At 43.4% G+C, this 20,996-nt stretch overlaps 1 protein-coding gene across 6 annotated transcripts in view; it reads left to right on the top strand.

The window, feature by feature from the left end:
• Positions 1 to 18,538, top strand: part of LOC114588407 (cholesterol transporter ABCA5-like) — a 55,783-nt gene extending 37,245 nt beyond the window's left edge. For all 6 annotated transcript variants that reach the window (XM_028713711.2, XM_028713683.2, XM_028713719.2 and 3 more), the window contains 13 exons: positions 2,839 to 2,904; positions 5,372 to 5,463; positions 7,339 to 7,462; positions 7,881 to 7,998; positions 8,108 to 8,199; positions 9,137 to 9,312; positions 9,914 to 9,989; positions 11,680 to 11,774; positions 12,556 to 12,675; positions 12,819 to 12,968; positions 13,856 to 13,935; positions 14,748 to 14,803; positions 15,317 to 18,538. In XM_028713711.2, the coding sequence (XP_028569544.2) occupies positions 2,839 to 2,904; positions 5,372 to 5,463; positions 7,339 to 7,462; positions 7,881 to 7,998; positions 8,108 to 8,199; positions 9,137 to 9,312; positions 9,914 to 9,989; positions 11,680 to 11,774; positions 12,556 to 12,675; positions 12,819 to 12,968; positions 13,856 to 13,935; positions 14,748 to 14,803; positions 15,317 to 15,421 (1,350 nt within the window). In that variant the 3' untranslated portion in view covers positions 15,422 to 18,538. The remainder of the gene's footprint in view (positions 1 to 2,838; positions 2,905 to 5,371; positions 5,464 to 7,338; positions 7,463 to 7,880; positions 7,999 to 8,107; positions 8,200 to 9,136; positions 9,313 to 9,913; positions 9,990 to 11,679; positions 11,775 to 12,555; positions 12,676 to 12,818; positions 12,969 to 13,855; positions 13,936 to 14,747; positions 14,804 to 15,316) is intronic.
• Positions 18,539 to 20,996: the final 2,458 nt, after the last annotated feature.

Here is a 20,996-nt window from a genome sequence, read left to right as displayed (position 1 = left end):
CCCATAGGGAAATCTCCGGGGACCTGTTTTAAATTGCTGGCGGTCGGGAGCAAAGACTTTCGCCCACAGCCGGCCTTCAGAAGAGGTCCTGGACCTCTTCTGAAGGCCGGCGGGGGGCAAAAGTCTTTGCTCCCCCCCGCCTGCCTTCCCGGGACAGCGGAGACTTCTCCGCTGCCCCGGGCGATCTTAAAATGCTGGCGGGCGGGAGCGAAGCGTTCGCTGCCGACCCCCAGCATTTTAAAATCTCCCCGGGACAGCAGAGAAGTCCCGCCCCGCTCCAGATAGCCGCGCAAAGCTGCCTGCAGTCGCGGGACTGCAGGCAGATCTGCGCCACCATCCCGAGCGGGGCGCTAAGTCCCGCCCCGCTCGGGATGGCGGCGCAGAGCTGTCTGCCGTCCCGGGATCAGCGCAGCTCTGCGCGGCCATCGGGAGCGGGGGCGAAGCCCGCCCCGCTCCAGATGGCCGCGCAAAGCTGCCTGCAGTCGCGGGACTGCAGGCAGATCTGCGCCACCATCCCGAGCGGGGCGCTAAGTCCCGCCCCGCTCGGGATGGCGGCGCAGAGCTGTCTGCCGTCCCGGGATCAGCGCAGCTCTGCGCGGCCATCGGGAGCCGGGGGCGAAGCCCGCCCCGCTCCAGATGGCCGCGCAAAGCTGCCTGCAGTCGCAGGACTGCAGGCAGATCTGCGCCACCATCCCGAGCGGGGCGCTAAGTCCCGCCCCGCTCGGGATGGCGGCGCAGAGCTGTCTGCCGTCCCGGGATCAGCGCAGCTCTGCGCGGCCATCGGGAGCCGGGGGCGAAGCCCGCCCCGCTCCAGATGGCCGCGCAAAGCTGCCTGCAGTCCCGGGACTGCAGGCACATCTGCGCCGCCATCCCAAGTGGGGCGCTAAGTCCCGCCCCGCTCTGGATGCCAGCGCAGAGCTGTCTGCCGTCCCGGGACTGCAGGCAGATGTGTGCCGCCATCCCGAGCGGGGCGCTAAGTCCCGCCCCGCTCTGGATGCCAGCGCAGAGCTGTCTGCCGTCCCGGGACTGCAGGCAGATGTGTGCCGCCATCCCGAGCGGGGTGCTAAGTCCCGCCCCGCTCTGGATGGCGGTGCATATCTGCCTGCCGTCCCGGGATCAGCGAAGCGTTCGCTGCCGACCCCCAGCATTTTAAAATCTCCCCGTGTCCCAGTGAGATTTTAAAATGCTGGGGGTCGGCAGCGAAGCCCTTGTTCCCCCCCCCCAGCCCCCCCCAGCCTTCAGAAGAGGTCGGGGGAGAGACTGTCCCCGGACCTGGTCTGAAGGCGGTTTCCCTTGGAACGCATTAATTGATTTTCAATGCATTCCTATGGGAAACCGTGCATCGCAAGACGAAAAACTCGCAAGAAGAAAAAACTTGCGGAACGAATTAATTTCGTCTTGCGAGGCACCACTGTATGTGGGTTAGCTCCTTCCTCTGATACCCACTACAAAATAAGGGTAGACCTTTTTCAAAGAGCATCATGGAGGTTGCCTGGGCAAGAGGAATGGTGTGAAGAGGGGCAGTTTCTCCTTTCACTGACAGGAAGAGTGGAAGAGGAAACTTACTGAGGCAATATCCCCAACCATAGCAGCCTCTGAAGTAACAGACTGGCATTGTATTAATGTATGCAGTACTACCAACCTTATTATATGCTTGTGAAACATGGATCACTTATAAATGCCACCTCCAACTCCTCGAAAGATTCCATCAACGGTGTCCCCCCAAAATTTTACACATCACTTGGGAAGACAGGCGAACTAATGTCAGTGTATTGGAAGAAGCAGAGATCACCAGTGTTGAAGCAATGGTTCTTCAACATCAACTTTGTTGGACTGGGCATGTTGTGTGGATGCCTGATGATCGTCTTCCAAAGTACTCTATTCCGAACTTAAAGATGGAAAGCGTAATGCTGGTGGTCAACAAAAGAGGTTTAAAGACTGTCTCAAGGCAAATCTTAAAAAATATAGTATAAACACTGACAACTGGGAAACACTGGCCAGCGAGCGCTCCAGTTGGAGAACAGCCTTTACCAAAGGTGCCGTGGGCTTTGAAGACACTCAAACTCAGGATACAAGGGAGAAATGTGCTAAGAGGAAGGCACACTTGGCAAATCCACACCGTGATCAACTCCTGCCCGGAAACCAATGTCCCCACTTTGGAAGGACATGTGGATCCAGAATTGGCCTCATTGTTAAAACAATGTTTATGGAAGACAATCTTACTCAGCTACGAGTGACCGCCGAAGAAGAAGAAGAAGAATCGTGCATTTTAGTCACAGGCAATTATGGGAGCTCTCTTTTACCGTGTCATTTAAGCATCATGAAAACTTTGATAATATAAACTGCAGCTGAATCGAAGAGAAAAAGGGGCGTTCTTGGGCCGCGCTGTCCTTAAATGACCTTAGCCCCGCCCCTGCAGCCAGCCGATTGGCTGGCCCGGGGTATGACGCGACCCAAGGATTCCCCTGATTGCGCGGGGCTGCAGCCAGCCCCGCGTGGGTGGTGGTGGGCGTGAGCCCGCAACTCCCCCCTCCTGATGTTGGGAGTGGCTTTATCTTTGAAATATTCTTGTTATATTTAAAAAGGAGGGGAAGCATTTAAACAGCATGGTTACAATCCAGAAGAGACATCCCATTGGAATAAACTGGTATTTTAAGTTTATGGTATCTTTAATAGTGGTATTAACTGTATTGATTCGCTATAATTCAGAAGAAAAGTTTTATCACTCTTTGGGAAAGCATGCAGATTTTCTGAATTGCAGTGTTAAAATTAAAATTGGCATCATCTGCAAAATACATTGAAAAGAGTTGTATGAATAACTATTTGTTATCTTGTTAGATAGCCCGGAAACTTGATAACAAGATGGAAAGGAATTCAGAAAGATTGCTGGTTTCAGTAGTGGCGGTAAGCATGCTGTTTTTCTTTTGATATTCGGGGGATCGGCTATTTGGTTACATTTTGGAGAGTAATTATTGTTACTGTTTATCATTTGTGCAAACCCATCATATTATTGTGTGTTTAACTTTTTTTGTTTGTTTACATGCAGTATTCTAACATCAAGTAGTATAGTTTCACCTTTTCAATCAGAGGGCATGTGGTGTTTGTTCCAGACAATCCTGGAAATCAGTGTGCTGTGCCCATAGATTACTTGGGTTTTTGTAAGATCCCAGTTGAACTATTGCAATGCTTTATAAAGTGGGATTTCTTGAAAAAGCATTCAGAAATTTGGACTAGTGTAGACTGTGGCAGATTATTGACTGGAATTCACCACAGGGAACATATTACCAGAATGCTGAATGATTTTTCTTAAGACTTCCATTCAGTTTCCGGGTACCATTCAAAGTGTTAGTTTTAACTTTCAGTGGTGAGTCTAGAACTTTAAACGGCCAACTTCTCTTATGTGAGAGTTCTATAATTTAAGAGCTTCATCTGAGGTCCTACTTTGAGTGTCTTTGGAACTTAGGCAAGTGCCTGCAGAAGAGAATTGGCACCCCAATTATGTAGTTTCTTTTCTACACTGCAGTCGAACACATTGTTATCTTTTAAAGTCTTGTGTGTCTGTCCTGATTGCCCATGCTTTACTATAGCTCTTGATATTTATTATCTGGTCTTTACTTGGTTTCTTAATTGTCCAGTTTTAATTCTGATTTTATGAGAAAAAAAAATTTTTTTACATAAATAATTTAATCTACAGGTGGGTCCAGAAAGTGCAATGACAGAGTGAAAGATGTTCTATCAGAATAATTTTACTTTTACGGTGTTTTCCTAAGTACCCCTAGCATTTTCCATGCCTATAAAATTGAATGAAAAAGTCAGATTGCCCAGAATATTTATGCCACATTCTATATCACCTGACTATCATTCAGATTGATACTATTTAAAAGTAGGAGGTTGTATCCAACCAAGTTCTACTAAGAGCAGATCCGTTAAAATGAATGTACCCAGGTTAGTCATGTCCAGCAATTTCAAGGGGTCTCTTCTGCGTAAGTCTCTTCTGAGTAAACTGGAGACATCCCAGTGAATTATTCCACTTGTGAACTTGTCTTCAGACTTGGTAAAAGGGAGGGAAGAACTTCACGAGAGTGGTTGGTAGCAACAAAACCAAAAACCTCACTCCTCCATTCTTCGTAAAAATGTGACCAACTGCACCACCTTTTCAAAGAACAATTAGGATGCTATCCTTCATTCTGGGCAGTGTAATTCAGAAATATTATTTCACGCTTAAGGCTGCTGCTTGAAAAATCAAACCAAGGGTTCAGAGGTCTCACCTGAGGTCTCATACTTAGGAATGATTGGACATTTATTGGTGCAACAGGCCTTGTTTCCAGTGCCAACATAAGAGCAGCCATTTTGCCTGAACCTGCCACCACTGTGGCATGTAAGTGCTGCTCAAAACGGTATTTAGAAGGGATAGGGTGAGACAAACCTATTTATTTCTTAAATAAAACAATAGTATTTATTTTATTGATCTTTGATCAAAACATTTGAAGGTCACCTTTTAGAACTTGGTCCTTTTAGGCTGTTTAAACAAATCAGCCTACAGATGTATGCAGAAAAAAAGATGAGTGTTACACTCTCCTGCAATCTATAATTTTAGGTGGTATACCCATCATGTCTTCAAAGGGCATTTGAAGCACATTCTTTCCCTCACAGAATTTTGGGCATTGTAGTTTACTGCTCACTGTTACGATTCCCAGCTACCTTTAACAAACCACAGTGCCTCAAATTCGGGGGGTACGTGCGCTTCAAATGTGCTTTATATGTTTAGTGTGTACCACAGCTTTACATTACACTGTAGAACGGGAGGAGTGTTAATAAATGTTCAGATCCTGAAGTTCAGTTGAAACCCAGAGAAAGACATGTAAGAATACTGTGGGAGACCTCAGATCAGGAAATATATCTAGTTGTTTTGGACTAGTCTCGATGAGCCCCAGCCAGCATAACCAATAGTCAGGAATGAAATGAATTGTAGTACAAAACAAGCATTCCATGAATGATGAAGAAAATCAGAAACCTCTTTCATGACAGGGAAATGTTCAAGAAATTAAGAGAACAGATTTCAGCAGATTACAATTGGGAAGACTGTGATTTCCAGATTGAACATTTTTTAAAATAGAACTTAAAAAAAAAAAATCACCACAGAGCCTGCAACCTTATCATAAAGGTTTGCACTAAATGTGTCTGCCTGCCAGTGCCATAGTCTCATAACCATACACAATACCATGGATTATAAATATAGGAGTACAGCAATTGGCATGCCCCATTCTATACATTCATGTTTAAGTTTCAATAAACTTGCAGTTACTAATGCAAATCAGCACAGGACCAAAGCTGTTTCAATTAATATACTTTTTTCCTTTCTTCAATTTAGCCTTATTTGCAATGTGTAATTTGGCTCTTCCTTCTACGATATCTTGAGGTGAAGTGTGGAGGCAAATCGTTGAGAGAGGACCCATTTTTCAGGTTTGTTTGTCTTTGAAGTAGCAGTATTCAGAACAGTGTGCACCAACCAAAAGAATCAGCACAGATCGATGCGGAGGCTGAGATCCAAACCTGATTTCAGGATGATATTATTAATAGTATTCGTATTTGTATTAGTATTAGTATTATTTGCACTTATTAGCCACTTTTCTTACAAAATAGTTCAAAGATTAAAAACAATATAAAACCAAAGCAGAAAAAAACCCCATTCATACGTATTAAAAGCCCATTCATTTCTCCACTCATTTCACATGCGCCTTGGATGTGCCTCCTCATGTGAGGAGAGGCAGTCCTTAAAGTATTGAGCCACATAAGGCCGAAAGCTTGATAGGCCCAAAACCAGCACTTTGAATTGAGCCCAGAAGCTAATTGGTAGCCAGTGTCATCATGCCAGAATTTTTATATGCTTGGAGTGACTTGCTCCCATTCATCTCCCATTGGCCAACAAATTCTTCACCAGCTGCAATTTCGGAACTGTCTTCAAAGGCAGCCCCCTCCCTATATAATGCATTGCAGTGACCTAACCTAGAGGTTGACGGGACGCGGGTGGCGCTGTGGGTAAAAGCCTCAGCGCCTAGGGCTTGCCGATCGAAAGGTCGGTGGTTCGAATCCCCGCAGCGGGGTGCGCTCCCGTTGTTCGGTCCCAGCGCCTGCCAACCTAGCAGTTCGAAAGCACCCCCAGGTGCAAGCAGATAAATAGGGACCGCTTACTAGCGGGAAGGTAAACGGCGTTTCCGTGTGCGGCTCTGGCTCGCCAGAAGTGGCTTAGTCACGCTGGCCACGTGACCCAGAAGTGTCTCCGGACAGCGCTGGCCCCCGGCCTCTTGAGTGAGATGGGCGCACAACCCTAGAGTCTGGCAAGACTGGCCCATACGGGCAGGGGTACCTTTACCTTTACCTTAACCTAGAGGTTACCAATGTAAACATCAGAATTTAGGCTGTCCCAGTCCTGATAGGGCACAGCTGGGCCAGCTGCCAAAGCAGATAGATAGCACTTGGTGCCACTGAGGCCCCTTGAGCTTCAAGCAACAGTAATGGTTACCAGAAGCTTGTAGCAGCTCCTTCAGAGGGAGTGTAACCCCACCCAGAGAAGACCACATCCTCTTCATCTGGTCTAACATATAACCCTAGCAGTCATGTCTGGATTAGGTTCCAGTTTATTGACACTCATCCAGTCTATTACAGAGGTAAGACATCAGTGCAGCACATTCATTGCTATGCCTGCAGATGTAAAGGAGTAGGGCTGGGTGTCACCAGCGTATTGCTCACGGTGTACTGCAAAACTCCTGGTGACCCCACTCAGTGGTTTCATGTTGGTGTTAAGCAGCACGGGGGATAAAACTGAGCCTTGCAGAACCCCACACTGAAGGCTCCATGGAGCTGGACAGTTGACTCCCCAAGCACCATCCTTGGCTGTTGCTCCTCTTCAAGCCAGAACTAGATGACTCACAGAATCTGCGAGGGACTGTGCTCACTGCCAGTTCTGCTGCAGTGATGCATCGGATAGGGACATATCAGCAGGGTTGCATGTATGGAACTTTCCATATTATGGACTGGCCTGTTGAGCTGATGGCATTACAGTGGTACCTCCGGCTGCAGACGGGATCTGTTCCGGGGGTCCGGCCAGATCCCGAGGTTTTGCAACCCGACAACCGCTTCTGTGTATGTGGCGGTAGACCACTTCTGCGCATGTGCGCACAGCAAAACCCGGTAAAATACTTCCGGGTTTGCCACTTTCGTGTCCCGAAATTTACGTAACCAGAGGATTACGTAAACGGGGGTACTACTGTATTTCTGTGAGTGCTATGTATCCAGCGGTCCCATGAGCAGAGTTTAAACCTATTTCCCTACCTTCAGAACTCCCGTGAAAGTGAAGCCCTGGAAGTTCCCAGATGTGCCACATAATGAAGATGAGGATGAAGATGTTATGGCTGAGAGGTTGAGGGTTAAGGAGATGACAACCTGCCAGAGCTGTGAGGAGGTAAGTCTTTCCCTTCAGTGAAAAATCATACTCCCTAGTTTGCACCCAATGATGTGCTAAGATTTAGGGAAGCTGGAAGTCTTTCTCCTGGCAGCACAGGAGGAAGACAGGTGAGTGAGGAGCAGATGAGCCTGAGACTTCTGCTTAACCTCAGGCTCACATGTGTGTGCCTTAGGCTCATGTGTTCCTGCACATCACATTTAACCAGGGTTTGCTAATCCTCACTTCAGTGGGCTAATTCACCCCAATATTGTTTTCTGCTGATTTCGGTGTTGGTGATGTAAAGAACAGAAATTAAATTAGACACAGCACGCACCGGGGGGGGATGGAGCTCAGTGCTCGGATGGATTATTTTTTAAAAAAATTGCATTATATAATCTCATTCAGTATTCAACTCTATCATCTTTTGTTTTATTAGAAACCAGCAGTTTTGGTCAGTAATTTGCATAAAGAGTACGATGAAAAGAAAGATTTTCTTCTTGGAAGGAAAATAAAGAAAGTGGCAACAAACCATGTCTCTCTTTGCGTAAAAAAAGGTTTGAGTTAAAGTTAAATTGTTTACTACGGAATCAATACTCTTTTTTAGAAAATACAACACACCCTCTTGTGAGGCACAACTGCAGGTGCTCTTTCTTTTTATTTCAGGGGAGATTCTGGGACTGTTGGGCCCCAATGGAGCTGGGAAGAGCACACTCATTAATATATTGGTGGGAGAAGTCGAGCCAACCTCAGGCCAGGTATTCAAATGCAACCTAACCTGTCTGCTCACTCTTCCTTCTGAGTTTTATTGTGTTCACCATTACAGGAGTTCTCTTTTAATTAAAAAGTTTCATAGCTCAGGCACTGGTCCCTCTTTCTAGATTGAAGAAACTGATATCTCATACCGAATCTACATACAGTTTACGGTTTGATTTCAGAATGAATTGTCCATGCGGCACTCTGCTCACGCCACACCCTGCATTGAGTCGCTTAAGAGCAGTAGCTCCAATGCCAGTCTTCCTACTGCCACAACAGCAGTGTGGCTCACTAGGAAGCGTGATCTGACATGCCAGCCAGCCAGAACAAAAAGCGTACAGAAAGAGAGAGAGATTGTGGTGGGTTGACAAAGAAAGAAGGGGGATTGTCAAAGAGCATGGGGTGTGTGAAGTGTCCCTTTTCTTCAGAAGCTCAGTGTGCTGATGCTGGTACAGCTGTTGGTTTTCATTTGCGCTGAAAAGGGCCATACAAAACTGAAATGGTTGAGCTGAACAAAACAGCGTTACGAGTTACAAACAGACTCACCCTCATCTTGATTCTGGCAGCACTCCAGTAGAAAATAAAGATAGGAAAAATGGATTCCCCTCATGCATATAACACTTTATAAATTCAGAAATAGGCTCGTAGGAGTGTTGGAACTTGCCCAGCTTCCATAGGATTATCATGTATCAGTAAGATGAAAACTCTTCAGATAGTATTTCTTGCCATTATTTTAATTTAGCTCTTCCTATCGTTCAGTATTTCCTTGCAAACTTTATGTAGGAATTTTAAAACCATAGACTGTGTAGTTTATTTTTATGTACACCATATTGGAATGCTAATTACTAATTGGTATAGAAATGTTTTAAACAAATACATTAACAATAATAATGATAACAACAAGGTGAAAATGTTAACTAAGGATTGGTATATCCACAGGTGCTGATGGGAGATTATTCCTTAGGTGAGAATAATGAGGATAGCTCCATGAGATTTGTGGGATACTGTCCTCAGACAAACCCCCTCTGGCCTGATATTACATTGCAGGAGCATTTTGAAATTTATGGTGCCATCAAAGGAATGAATGAAAGCGACATGAATGAAGTCATAAAATGGTAAATATTTTATTTTGAACACTTGTTGTACAGTAGTTTATCTCCCCCTCCCCGTCCTTCGGTATGGGTATCTTACTTAATTGCAAAGTATAAAAGCTTTAATTGATGGTGATCAAATTGTACTTGTAAAACTTAGCATGTCCCTTTAAAATGCAGCTTTCAAGTATTAAAGTGGTACATACAATATTTAACAGATGTGTTTCCTTTACACTTGACAAATGGCTCAAAAGGGAGATAAACCCAGAAAGAAACAAGATTTAGGAACCTCAGAGTGGTGTAGCAAATACATACCAGGAACTGCTCTAAGTTTTAAGATACTGGACAGTTCACAGGGGGTGGCAGGGGGAAAGGATTCTCTGAGAGCTGCTAAATCCATCTTCCATGCCCTTCTTTCTTTATTGGACAGTTTTCACCAGGCACTGTTTGTTTTACTACTTTTGTTCAGATAAATCACATAAATCTCACTAGCACACTGAAAAAGATATAATGAGCGTATAATGAATTTATTGATGTTCTCTCATGTAGGCTTTTTAGAATGCTTAATACTGTAGTGACACCCCTTTCTAGACTACAAAAATGTTGGCCATGTGGTTTTCTGCAGCGTTTCCAGTGCACTTGACTTCAAGGAACATCTTCAGAAAAGGACAAAGAAACTTGGAGCAGGAATCAAACGGAAGGTATTTTATTGCTTTAAAACGTTGCATTTCTAATTCAGGCTACATGGAATAAACGGGCATTTGACTATATGAGCACCCCCTGTTCAAGCTGATGTAAACAAGCAGCCCTCTGTCTTGATGCTTCTCAAACTCCATTCTCTGCCTGCCTCTTCCCCAACAACAATAAAACCTCACCTTGCAAGAAGCGGACATGGTAGCAAGTGGAGGAGAGCTCAATTGAGAATGAAAAATGCCTGTCTCCCTAGGTGATCATCCATCAGATGGGTAGATACTGACATCTATTGTCCAAAGGCAGAAAATGCAGAATTGAGGAAGTAGATTGCCTCTCAATGTACAGAACCTCCTGTCCATTCATGAGATTTTCATGTCATAGTGCCTCTTTCCCCCTCCCTCAACCCCGAGCCCTTTCAGTCACAGTACAGTGGTACCTTGGTTCTCAAACTTAATCCGTTCCGGAAGTCTGTTCCAAAACCAAACCGTTCCAAAACCAAGGCGTGCTTTCCCATAGAAAGTAATGCAAAATGAATTAATCCGTTCCAGGCTTTTAAAAACAATCTCTAAAACAGCAATTTAACATGAATTTTACTGTCTAATGAGACCATTGATCCATAAAATGAAAGCAATAATTAATGTACTGTACTATAAAATCAATAAGACAGTATTGTAGATGATAAAATAAAATAAAAAAATTCTTTCCTGCACTGATGATAGTCATTGTTTGGCTGGGAGGCTTTTATCTATTTCCGCAGTCACACAATCAATCAGTTAATCAATCAATCAATCAGTAGCTGAAATGGGTTCCACACAGTCACAAAAACAAATTAACTGAAAAAGCCTCAAAAACAAAAATGCAAAATAACTAGCAAAAACAAAAGCACCAGACTTAATCCATTCTGGAAGTCTGTTTGACTTCCAAAATGTTCGAAAACCAATGCGCAGCTTCTGATTGGTGCAGGTGCCGTGAAAACAATAGCCGACAACCGCATTGGGCGTTTGGCTTCCAAAAATCGTTCAAAAACCGGAACACTTCTGGGTTTTCAGAGTTTGTGAACCAAAGCGTTTGAGAACCAATACATTTGAAAACCAAGGTACCACTGTGTAGTCGTTGTTTGCTTTTTAGTTAACCTTCCTTCCATCTTCCTTTCTGTGAGTGGTGTGTCAGCTCCTGGCAATTTATGCTGGGTTTCTTGGTGGCATGCTTATCTATTTAATCTCCAGCATTTGCAATTCCACCTGCACAGCAACGTTTTTCTCCCTTGCCAGCTTCCCCCCTCCAAAGTAAGCCTTTTTTCTCTGAGACTCTTTTCTCTTACTTTTCAATGTCACTTGATTCCTCCTTTAGACAAACAAACAAACAAACCCAATCTGTCTTTCCTACTTTCTTCTTCTACTCTCCTCCCAGTGGCAGGCTTAATAGGTTGGAGCCCTCCTCTACCTACCACCAACTTCAGCTCCCCCAAAATGAGACTCTCCCCCCCCCCATTTTGGGGGAAGAGGCAATAGACAGAAAGATTGCCATTGCACCCTCTGGCATTAAATCAAATGCTTGGAGATCCCCTTTGAGGGTTTCCAAGTGTTTGCACACTTTGAGGATTAAAGGCAATGTAGTTTCAGTGTGTACACATGTTTTCTTCATCTGTAGAGCACACGGCCATCAAATTAATCTTTCTTTCCTACCCTCTTGTTTTAGCTATGTTTTGCCTTAAGTATGCTTGGTAACCCTCGTATTACTCTACTAGATGAGCCATCTACTGGTATGGACCCCAAAGCAAAGCAACATATGTGGTGAGTAACACCAAACGACATGGAGAATGTGTTTTAGAATGGAATATCACAGCTTTTTATTTAGAATTACATCTCACCCCTTACTGCATCACTTTCAATGCAGCTAGCAAACCTGGAATAATCATCTGAAAAATCAGCACAGTGAACAAACATTGACAGCAGGAACATAATATAGTTGCAACACAAAATAACACTGATTCTATTATTATTATTATTATTATTATTATTATTATTATTGCTGCTGCTGCTGCTGCTGCTGCCTCCCCCACCCCCAGAATGCCCAGGGTAATTTTGGACAAAGGAAAATGGGCAAAGTAGGTAGCAGCTACCTTAGGGAACCTCAGCTACCTCTGCCACCTCAGAATCAGCAAAAAGTTGAGAAATATAGATATTGTGCTACCCACAGTAAACTCCAATCTCTTAAGAACCCTCCTGCTGATTATCAAGAACTTTCAACTCCACAGTACCAGAAAAGGGAGTTTTGTGCCATTTTTTCCACATACCCCAATGAAAGGATTTATCAGAGTATTGTGTAAATTGTAACCTATGGCCAGTGCGCTGGACCTACCTGTCATCCCTGGAGAATGGGCACAAAAATACTTGGATATGGAGAAACAATTGGGGTGTGAGAGAGATTTATATTTGATTGCATCTCCAGCTGATGGAAAGTCCAGCAGATGACTTTATAACCATTATATGCTATTCCATAGAGGAATACTAAAAAAGTGAACCATTTGCAGGTTAGCCACTCCACTTTTCCACTGTTTATTACATCTGACAGGAAAGCAATTCGTGCAGCTTTTAAAAGTAAAGAGAGAGCAGCCATTCTGACAACTCACTATATGGAAGAAGCAGAGGCTGTGTGTGATCGTGTTGCAATCTTGGTGTCTGGAAAATTAAGGTACCTCCTCCGCGTCTTTGGGATATCTTGAATAAAAGCATATTGGGCTTTTGCATTAAAATAATGTGAAGGGTTTTGACATTAAGTTCCCCTTTGTCTGCCTGCCTGCCTTTTCTTCCCCTTCCCCTCCCCTCCGCCCAAAGATGCATTGGTACAGTTCAACATCTCAAGAGTAAATTTGGCAGAGGATATTTCTTAGAAATGAAACTGAGACATGTGCCGCTTACAGAGAAGAAGGAGTACCTTCAGAGGGAGATTCTGCGCATCTTTCCAAATGGAACTTACCAGGAAAGGTAAAAAAGCAAGTCGTGTAAGAGTTCTGGGTATTAAGCTAAACAAAAAGAAGCTTGATTTCCCCCAACACCCCAAAGTGCACAACATGGGGAGGGAGGATGAAAAGCGAGGATTCATTGGTCAGCTGGCAACACACCTGGCAACAGTGACACAGAACTTAGCCCACAGGTTGGTCACAACAAATGCCTGACTTCCAGCTGATCAGCTCTACAGCAGGTAGCCTTGGGAAGGGATCTCGGAAATAGATTAGAGTGGGAATTTCTCTCCTCTGGTCTTCTCCCGAGCCATAAATTGGGCCCTGATGCAGGTTTAGGCCAGGATTTTCTTGCCTGTCCTCCTACTTAAATTTGGACACTCATTATTGCAAATATGGTTGGATAGTGTTTTCGAGGGTACCAGCATGAGTTTGACCAAACTGCGGGAGGTAGTGGAGGACAGAGGTGCCTGGCGTGCTCTGGTCCATGGGGTCACGAAGAGTCGGACACGACTAAACAACTAAACAACAACAACAAAATTGCAAATATTGCTTGTTACTGTAAATACAGTTATGTGTTTGTTATAGACCCAAAGTAAACTGTGGTTGATGTGGCTGGCAGAAAAGTTTGCTTGGGTCCCTGACAGGCAGCTAAGATCTGCTTGTTATGTTTGGTTTTCTCTTTGCAAATCACTTTGATTGGTACTTTTCTTTGTAGGACCCTCAACTGGCTGTGTTAAAATAAGTTGATAGAACAGACAAAAGCTGCAGTCTGATCCAAAACGACAGCCTGTCCAGGCGTATTACGACATTGTACGCTTCATTCCAGTAACATTGCTTAAGCCACGGGTGGTTTTCATTTCTGCTTAGTTGTTGCTGAATGCGCTGATGCCTGTTTTATCTTTGTTGCAGTTTTGAATCTATTTTGGCTTACAAAATCCCAAAGGAAGATGTCCACTCACTTGCATTATCGTTTTCTAAACTGGAGGAAGGTGAAGTAACAATTTACTAAGTAGAACCTCCATCTGATTCTCAATTTTCTATCCAAACCACCTGTTAACCTGAATTCATCTTAACCTGAATTCATCTTGTCAATCGCCACCCCCATCATCATGTCTCTCAGAATCACAGTTCTCTCTGTAAATAATATATTCCCTTATCCAAACCCCTGGTGAGTGGGTATGTTGCCTTCCTTATTTGCCTTCCTGAGACACATTGAAGTCTGTTAGCTTTTAGAGCATTTAAAGAGGTACAGGATTTCCTCTTGATGCATTAACTTGTTGTCTCCTCACAGCCATACACTATGCTTGACTAGTGCTTGCATCCTTAAACATTAAAGTCTTCTGGAAGATCCTAATGTGCAGAAGAGGTACCTTGGTTCTCAAACTTAATCCATTCCGGGAGTCTGTTAGACTCCTGAAACCGTTTGAAAACCGGAACACTTACTTCTGGGTTTGCAGTGTTTGGGAGCCGATTTGTTCGACAACTAAGCTGTTCAAGAACCAAGGTACCACTGTATACTGTACTGCAAAGCACACAGTGGCTTTCCTGATCACTGGAATCTTAGGGAACAGCAGGGTACATGTACCCCGATGTGTCTGTATATGCGGGAGCCAGAAACTGCTAAGAGCTTTAGGATGTGCACATCTTAATGCTTCTGACCTTCAGATTGATCAGTTTTTTCTATTTTTACTGATGTTGAGAGACAGGTTTCATTTTAAAATGCGTGTCCTTGTAAAGTAATTTTTGATGTATAATTGATTACTGTTGAGGAGTAAGGAGTTCTTTCTATCACTTTTAACAGCAAAACATGCGTTTGATGTTGAAGAGTACAGCTTCTCTCAAGCAACACTTGAACAGGTAATTTAAACAGACTTTTTCAAAAATATAATGCAGCGTTCCACAGAACATAGTTTCACTGTTTTCAAATTTATATTTGGTAAAATTGTTTGCTTCTGTAAGCTAGCTATATTTACAGAAAACATGGTCACAGAAAACATTCATACCTCTCATATCTGGCGATGATTTTATTATAGCTTTCCAAGTTCACAAAAGTTTTGTAAATTAACATGACACATAATTTTTGGACCAAACCATGGCTTAGCACAAATGTGCAAATGTTTGGGTTCTGGGAGCAAATATCATTGTCGCAACACTCCTGCTTCTTCTCTACTAACTAAAGCTAAGTCATTCTTTGGCTTAGTGATACGTCTAAACGCGGGCTTATGGTTTGCAACCAAAGTTTTAGTCTTGGTTTACTGCTTGTGGAGATTTCAAACTCTCTATTAACTTGGGCTACCATTTTGCCTGCAAAATTCTCACATGCATTGTGGTTGTAATTTAACATATTCATGAAGCTCTTACTTGTTTTAGGTATTTGTGGAACTTGCAAAAGAGCAAGAGGAGGAAGACAGTGGTTTTGGAACACTAAACAGCACTCTTTGGTGGGAACGAGCGCAGGAGAGAGTGGTTTTCTGATCTGGTCCGCGTTGTAGAATTTTACCTGTTTCATTCTTCAATTTTTTTTTAAAGGACTGCCCCCCCCCCCGTCTTTGTTTCCTTCCTTTGGAATGTGTATGAGCACAGTGAATCGGAAACATATTTCCAAACAATTCTAAGTATAAATAACACTGATTTCACCTAAAAATGCAAAATGGAGCCTATTCACCTTCTTTGCCTTACATACATCAACATTATAAATGTCTTTTATCTATGACTTGCTCTTTTTATGTGAAACGTTTTGTAGCCATGGCAGAAAGAGGGCAGATTAGAATTTAATTTTTGGGGTACAATATATGCTTTCTACTCTAGAATTTCATATACCAAATTGCATCAGTCAGTACAAGTATGTGGTATCCTCTTTAGCAGAAGACAACTACAGATTTTTAAAATTTATGATTACAAGGCATTTAAATGTGCTGCAGTTCATGAAGCTTGACTTCAAGAACCACCTCTGAAGAAGTTGTAGGGAGAACATTTTGCGACACTACTGAGCAGTCTACAGTATAGTAATCGGTTTATATGGATATTTTTCAGAGGAGATTTTTGCTAAAGACCATACTGACATGGTTCCGGTTCAACCTGGTAACGCCTGTCAGTTTGCACACATTTTTATGTAAGCTAAATCATAAGAGAAAGCAGTTCCCTAGACTAGCAGGTATTATTCAGGTGGCTCAAAGCTCAGGTACACCTCAATTTGTAATAAACCACAAAATAGAATACTTAGCATTTATTTAGTCTTCTTCAAACTTCTGGGGAAATTCATATTGGAATTTTCTTTGTATGCTAAGTGCTCAAGTTGATCTTACTGTGCAACCCAAAGTAAGGAAGTCTGCCCGGGGACAGGAACATTGGCAGTTCTGGCATCACAGACTCCCATTTCATACAGTCCCCATTGTATGATGGCTGAGAAAAGGGGAGCGAGAGCATCAGAAGGCACAAGGACACGTCCATGATAGCCCCACCCACAGCAGCAAATTCAGACACAGCTCCCAGCAGCAAAGGCTGATCCACCCAGTACACACATGACCAGACAACACATGACACTCACACTCACTGTGATACTGTAAATACACTTAGCACCAGCAGTGCTGCAGCTGGGTGGAAATCAACACCTTGTCATTTCCACTTCAGGTCCCTAAACACAGCACTCACACCACCAAAACACACAACAACAGGCAGATCATTTTTTTAAAGCCCTTTATTGTTACGATGGAACCAGCTACACTGTCAAACAATCGACACCTTGTCATTTCCACTTCAGGTCCCTAAACACAGCACTCACACCACTGAAACACACAACAACAGGCAGATCGGTTTTTTTTAAGCCCTGTATTGTTACGATGGAACCAGCTACACAGTCGAACAAAATATCTCTGTGCACCTTGTTGGGAATCCCTCTAGAATGACATGTGTGCATGTTGGCTTGGTGTGCTTACATCTGCAACCTGAGTGGAGTAGCAGAAGTTTATTTACATTTGTATCATAAAAATATATATCAAAGTGGTTTACAGCAATAAAAACATAAAATGGGGCCTGTGGTTGTCCATGGGTGGGCTGGCTCTTTTGTTGCAGGGGGCTCGGTCATTTGCTTACAAAGACAAGCTCCCTTTTTCTGGACTAGTTTTGCTGGGCGGGGTTGCTGTGGGAAGTCCTCTCCGACCCGGTTACCATTTTTTAGTGGCGTTTCCTGCTGGGTCCTGTTATCTGTAGAGCTGCTGCTAAAGAGCCTGGTTGGGATGGAAGCCCAAGAGTAGTGTTAGCTTTGCCCCATGAGCTGTAGAGGTAAACTTTGAACAAAGTGCCTTCTGTTTATGTTCTGTGCAAAATGCCCTTTCACCCTCAAGTTCCAAGTCCACAGACAGAAGCATAGCCTCATGCCGTTTTACCTGTTCTGACATTCTGAGTAGGGTTTGACACGTCACAGGTTTGTATCCAATGTACTGCAGTGGTTGGCTGTCTGCTTCTGCCACATGGATGAGAGAGGGAGGGAGAGCAAACTGGGAAGTCTGGTTTTGACATGTTTGTGTCTTACTGGGTTTCCCTTCCACCAGACCTTTCGGTGGGATTTGCCAGGTTGTAAGGGTGTGGCCAGCAGCTATGGGGTCTGGGCAGATGTGGAACTGTGTCTGTCCCTAACCACGCCCATTCTTCACCAAAAGCACCCCATCTGTGTGCTTTTCACTAGGTCAATTACCAGCAATTATGTCTTCTGCCCTCTCCATGGCCAGGGAGACACTTTTCTGACAGCTTGGACCCTCTCTGCCAGTACAGGGCCCCAGTACTGCCACATCCAAACCCATTTAAATGAAGCTATGCACTATTTGAGTTAGAATCTACATTGTCAGTTTGCAAATTTTAATGCTTTTTTAAAGCAAGTTGTGCATCAGAATTAATGACATTTATGCTCTAGCCCCCATCTCCAAGCCCCTTTCCTTTTGTGTTGTATGGGCTAAATACCAGCCACATGATCTTATAGCACTGCAGGTCAGTTGGGCATAATCAGCATTTCACTAGTTTAGAAGAGAGATTTATTGGGTCAAGTCCCAGAAATATATTGCACTTTAAGGCTGTGTAGGATTACATTATAAACCACTCTGAACAACCACATACTAGTCAACAAAATCCAAATACATGTACATAAAGTGTAGTATAAGGCTGCCAGGTATATAAATTGTTTGTTTTGAATGGTAAGTCTAAATTGTGTCACTGTTGCAAGTTGCACAGAAGCCTATACTGCATGCACAAGTACATTTAAATAGTTTAAATAAATAGGTTTCTTTCACGTTTACAAATGCAGATTGTGAAAACCAAATAGCTAAATCTATTTGTACATTCCTTAATAGCCTATAGCATGTTGAACTGTTGCATCATTGTGGTTATTTCTGTTGAGAGTTTCAACACATTAAGATCTACCACTTTTGGCAGGCAAACTTTTCTGTGTTCAGTTTTCAAGGTCTTTCCTTGACAGTGAAATTGTAGCCACGCACACCACAACCTTGTATTTATTGTGATGTTGATGATGATAACTATGGAAAAACATAACGAAGCTGTTCCAGTATCACTGGGAAGTAATAAAGATCTATGTTTCGTATAGCCATACTTGAATGTAATCAATTTATTATTGGGATATAAAGAGAATTCTTCAAAAATGATAAAGAGGAGATCACATTAGCACACCCCTAGTGTAAGCTGAATTCCATGCAAAGGCCTAAAATATCTGTACTTAATTAAAGAATGTTAACCTTTGACTAAGCACTATAGTATGAAAGTTAAATGCCGGATTCTAGCAGACTTACTGTTGCTTCAGCATGTACTCTTATGAAAAGTCAATTTTTCCATTAGGTTCTAGAGACTCTTGCTATTGCTACTTCGATTCTGACTTTGCTAAATGCACAGTAGAAACGCAAAACTAAGATGTGGAAAAATATGTGTATATATGACAAAAGATCCTCCAAAATCTTGTTCCTATAAAATCATGTTATTTTTGATGTTGGAAGGCTGTTTCTCAAGCACAATTTTCGCTTACATGATTTGTCATGCCTTCCTGTTTGAAGAAAATTGGGAGAAGGGTTTTTTACACAAGTCAAAGTTATGCTGCTATTGTTTTAGGGGGCTCTGTACTTTAAAAGGATGGTTGAGATACCACAAACAGGTTGTTGCTAACTGGTTGGTATTTTAACCAGGCAGATTTCCCCCAGAAGGGGTAAATCTGGATTGAATGGGGGAAAATGCTGGCGGGCATTTTGATGTCAAGGACTATCATTGTGGGGGTGCTTTAAATATGCTTCAAAAGTATGGTCTGTATGCAGCCTAGGAAAGCTTCGTCACTCCCAAATTTACAAAAGAGGTATGTAAGCAAAAACACGTTTCTGAGCAAGACTCTCTTAAATGAGACTTTGGGGGCTTTTAAGAATTGATTTAATCTTCCGCTGCACTAGATATGTAGCTTTGGTTCTCTACGATTGTCTTTAACTTGAAATTGGTAGCAAGGAGGTGAAGACCAGAGTGCAAATTGCTTGGCCTGCAGAGGTATGAACAGCTGTTCTAAAGTTAGGGATGTGAAAGGGGAAAGTCAGATTTGAGGGGAGAGAAATAAGTTGAAGGGCAGGCGTTGCCTATTCTAAAAGCAAAGATGTCTTCTTTAAAGGGCTATTTGCAAGTTGGAAAATGAGCTTTAACTAACAACAGCTTAGTGATTCATGTAAATCAGCTACATTTCTTCTTCCACACCAGGCTTTCTCCTTTATTGGGGACCTGTGCCCCTGGCAAGGAAGCAGGGGGCGAGTGGACACTCCTTTGCCAATTCCTATGGAGACACCTATAAGGATAGAACAGATTGGGGAAAGAAAAATAGTACAAAGGAAACAAAATCGATTTTCAGGACTTCTTACTACATGAACAGTGAGCTGCAAATGAATTATCTGACAAGGAAAGGCTTTTAAGTGGGAGTTGGTTTGGGAGAGTTGGTCGTGGGGAGGGTGGGGGGGTTCCCAAAGATGAAAGAGAGTGTAGAGGCGATTTAGATGGCACTGATTCAGCAATGAGTAGTGCAAAAATGTTGAGTGCAAGAAGAGGACTGTGTGCACATTTCGGATGTAGTTCCTTAATCTTGATGGATGCTAATGGGTGACTAAGTACCCACGGTGGATATTCCGGTGGGCATGCTATTACTGTACAATTTAAAGATTTGAATAATTTATTTGAATTATAATGCTAACAGCGCTGAAGCACTTTTGTGCCGGCAGCTGGAAGCAGAGTAGGAGGAAACTGAAGATGAGGACTAACACAGGACTTAGGTATAACAAGCTGCACTTGAATGCTTACAGCTTCCATAAATCTGCTCTCGTACGTATACATTCCAGTGTTACCGACAGCCTGTTTGCTGGCACTGGATGCCCCCAGCTTTCCTGCTGAGGGACACAGGAAGGAAGAATGGCATCAGACAAGAGCAGACAATTTAAACAGCTCTGGCTGCTTACCCTCACAAACCTCATGCCATCTCAGAGAGGAACTGAGAGATGTCTGAAGGGTTTCCCCCAAATATGGTCCCTGCCCTATGCCTGCACCCCAAGACAGTTTTGATAGAAACGAGAATCGAAAATAAAAGGTGGTGCAAAAGAAAACAAAGCACCCAGCTAAAACTGAGAAGGTAAAATTCCACACTGGGTATTCACCTCATATTGGCTCCCTCTAGGCTCTAAGTGGACCAGAAAGAAGTCTCCCCTCTGGTCTGCCCTGATTGCCCCATCCATAGACCAACCAGGGATGAGCCAATATGGCTGTGAGCAGAGACTGCAAGTGATAGGGTAGCCGGGTCTCAGAACTGAGTGATCCCAGCCACACCGACCCATATCTGACTTCCATCCTCCTGCTCCCTTCTCTGGAGGACAGGGGACTTCGCTTCCGCTAGCATTAAAGCATTTGCTTTATGTGTGTTTGCAAATTATTAGACTCAAAACTATCAGCACTGCATCGCTACTGGAACCTTGTCTTAAAGCACTTTTTGTATCTGGCCTTCCTGCCATGACTGAAGTGTTTGAATTATGTAATC

This window comes from Podarcis muralis, chromosome 2 (genome assembly GCF_964188315.1).
Source record: "Podarcis muralis chromosome 2, rPodMur119.hap1.1, whole genome shotgun sequence".
NCBI lineage: Eukaryota > Metazoa > Chordata > Lepidosauria > Squamata > Lacertidae > Podarcis > Podarcis muralis.
The sequence above is the reverse complement of the archived record's forward strand: the minus strand, read 5'-3'. Positions and strand labels throughout refer to the sequence as shown.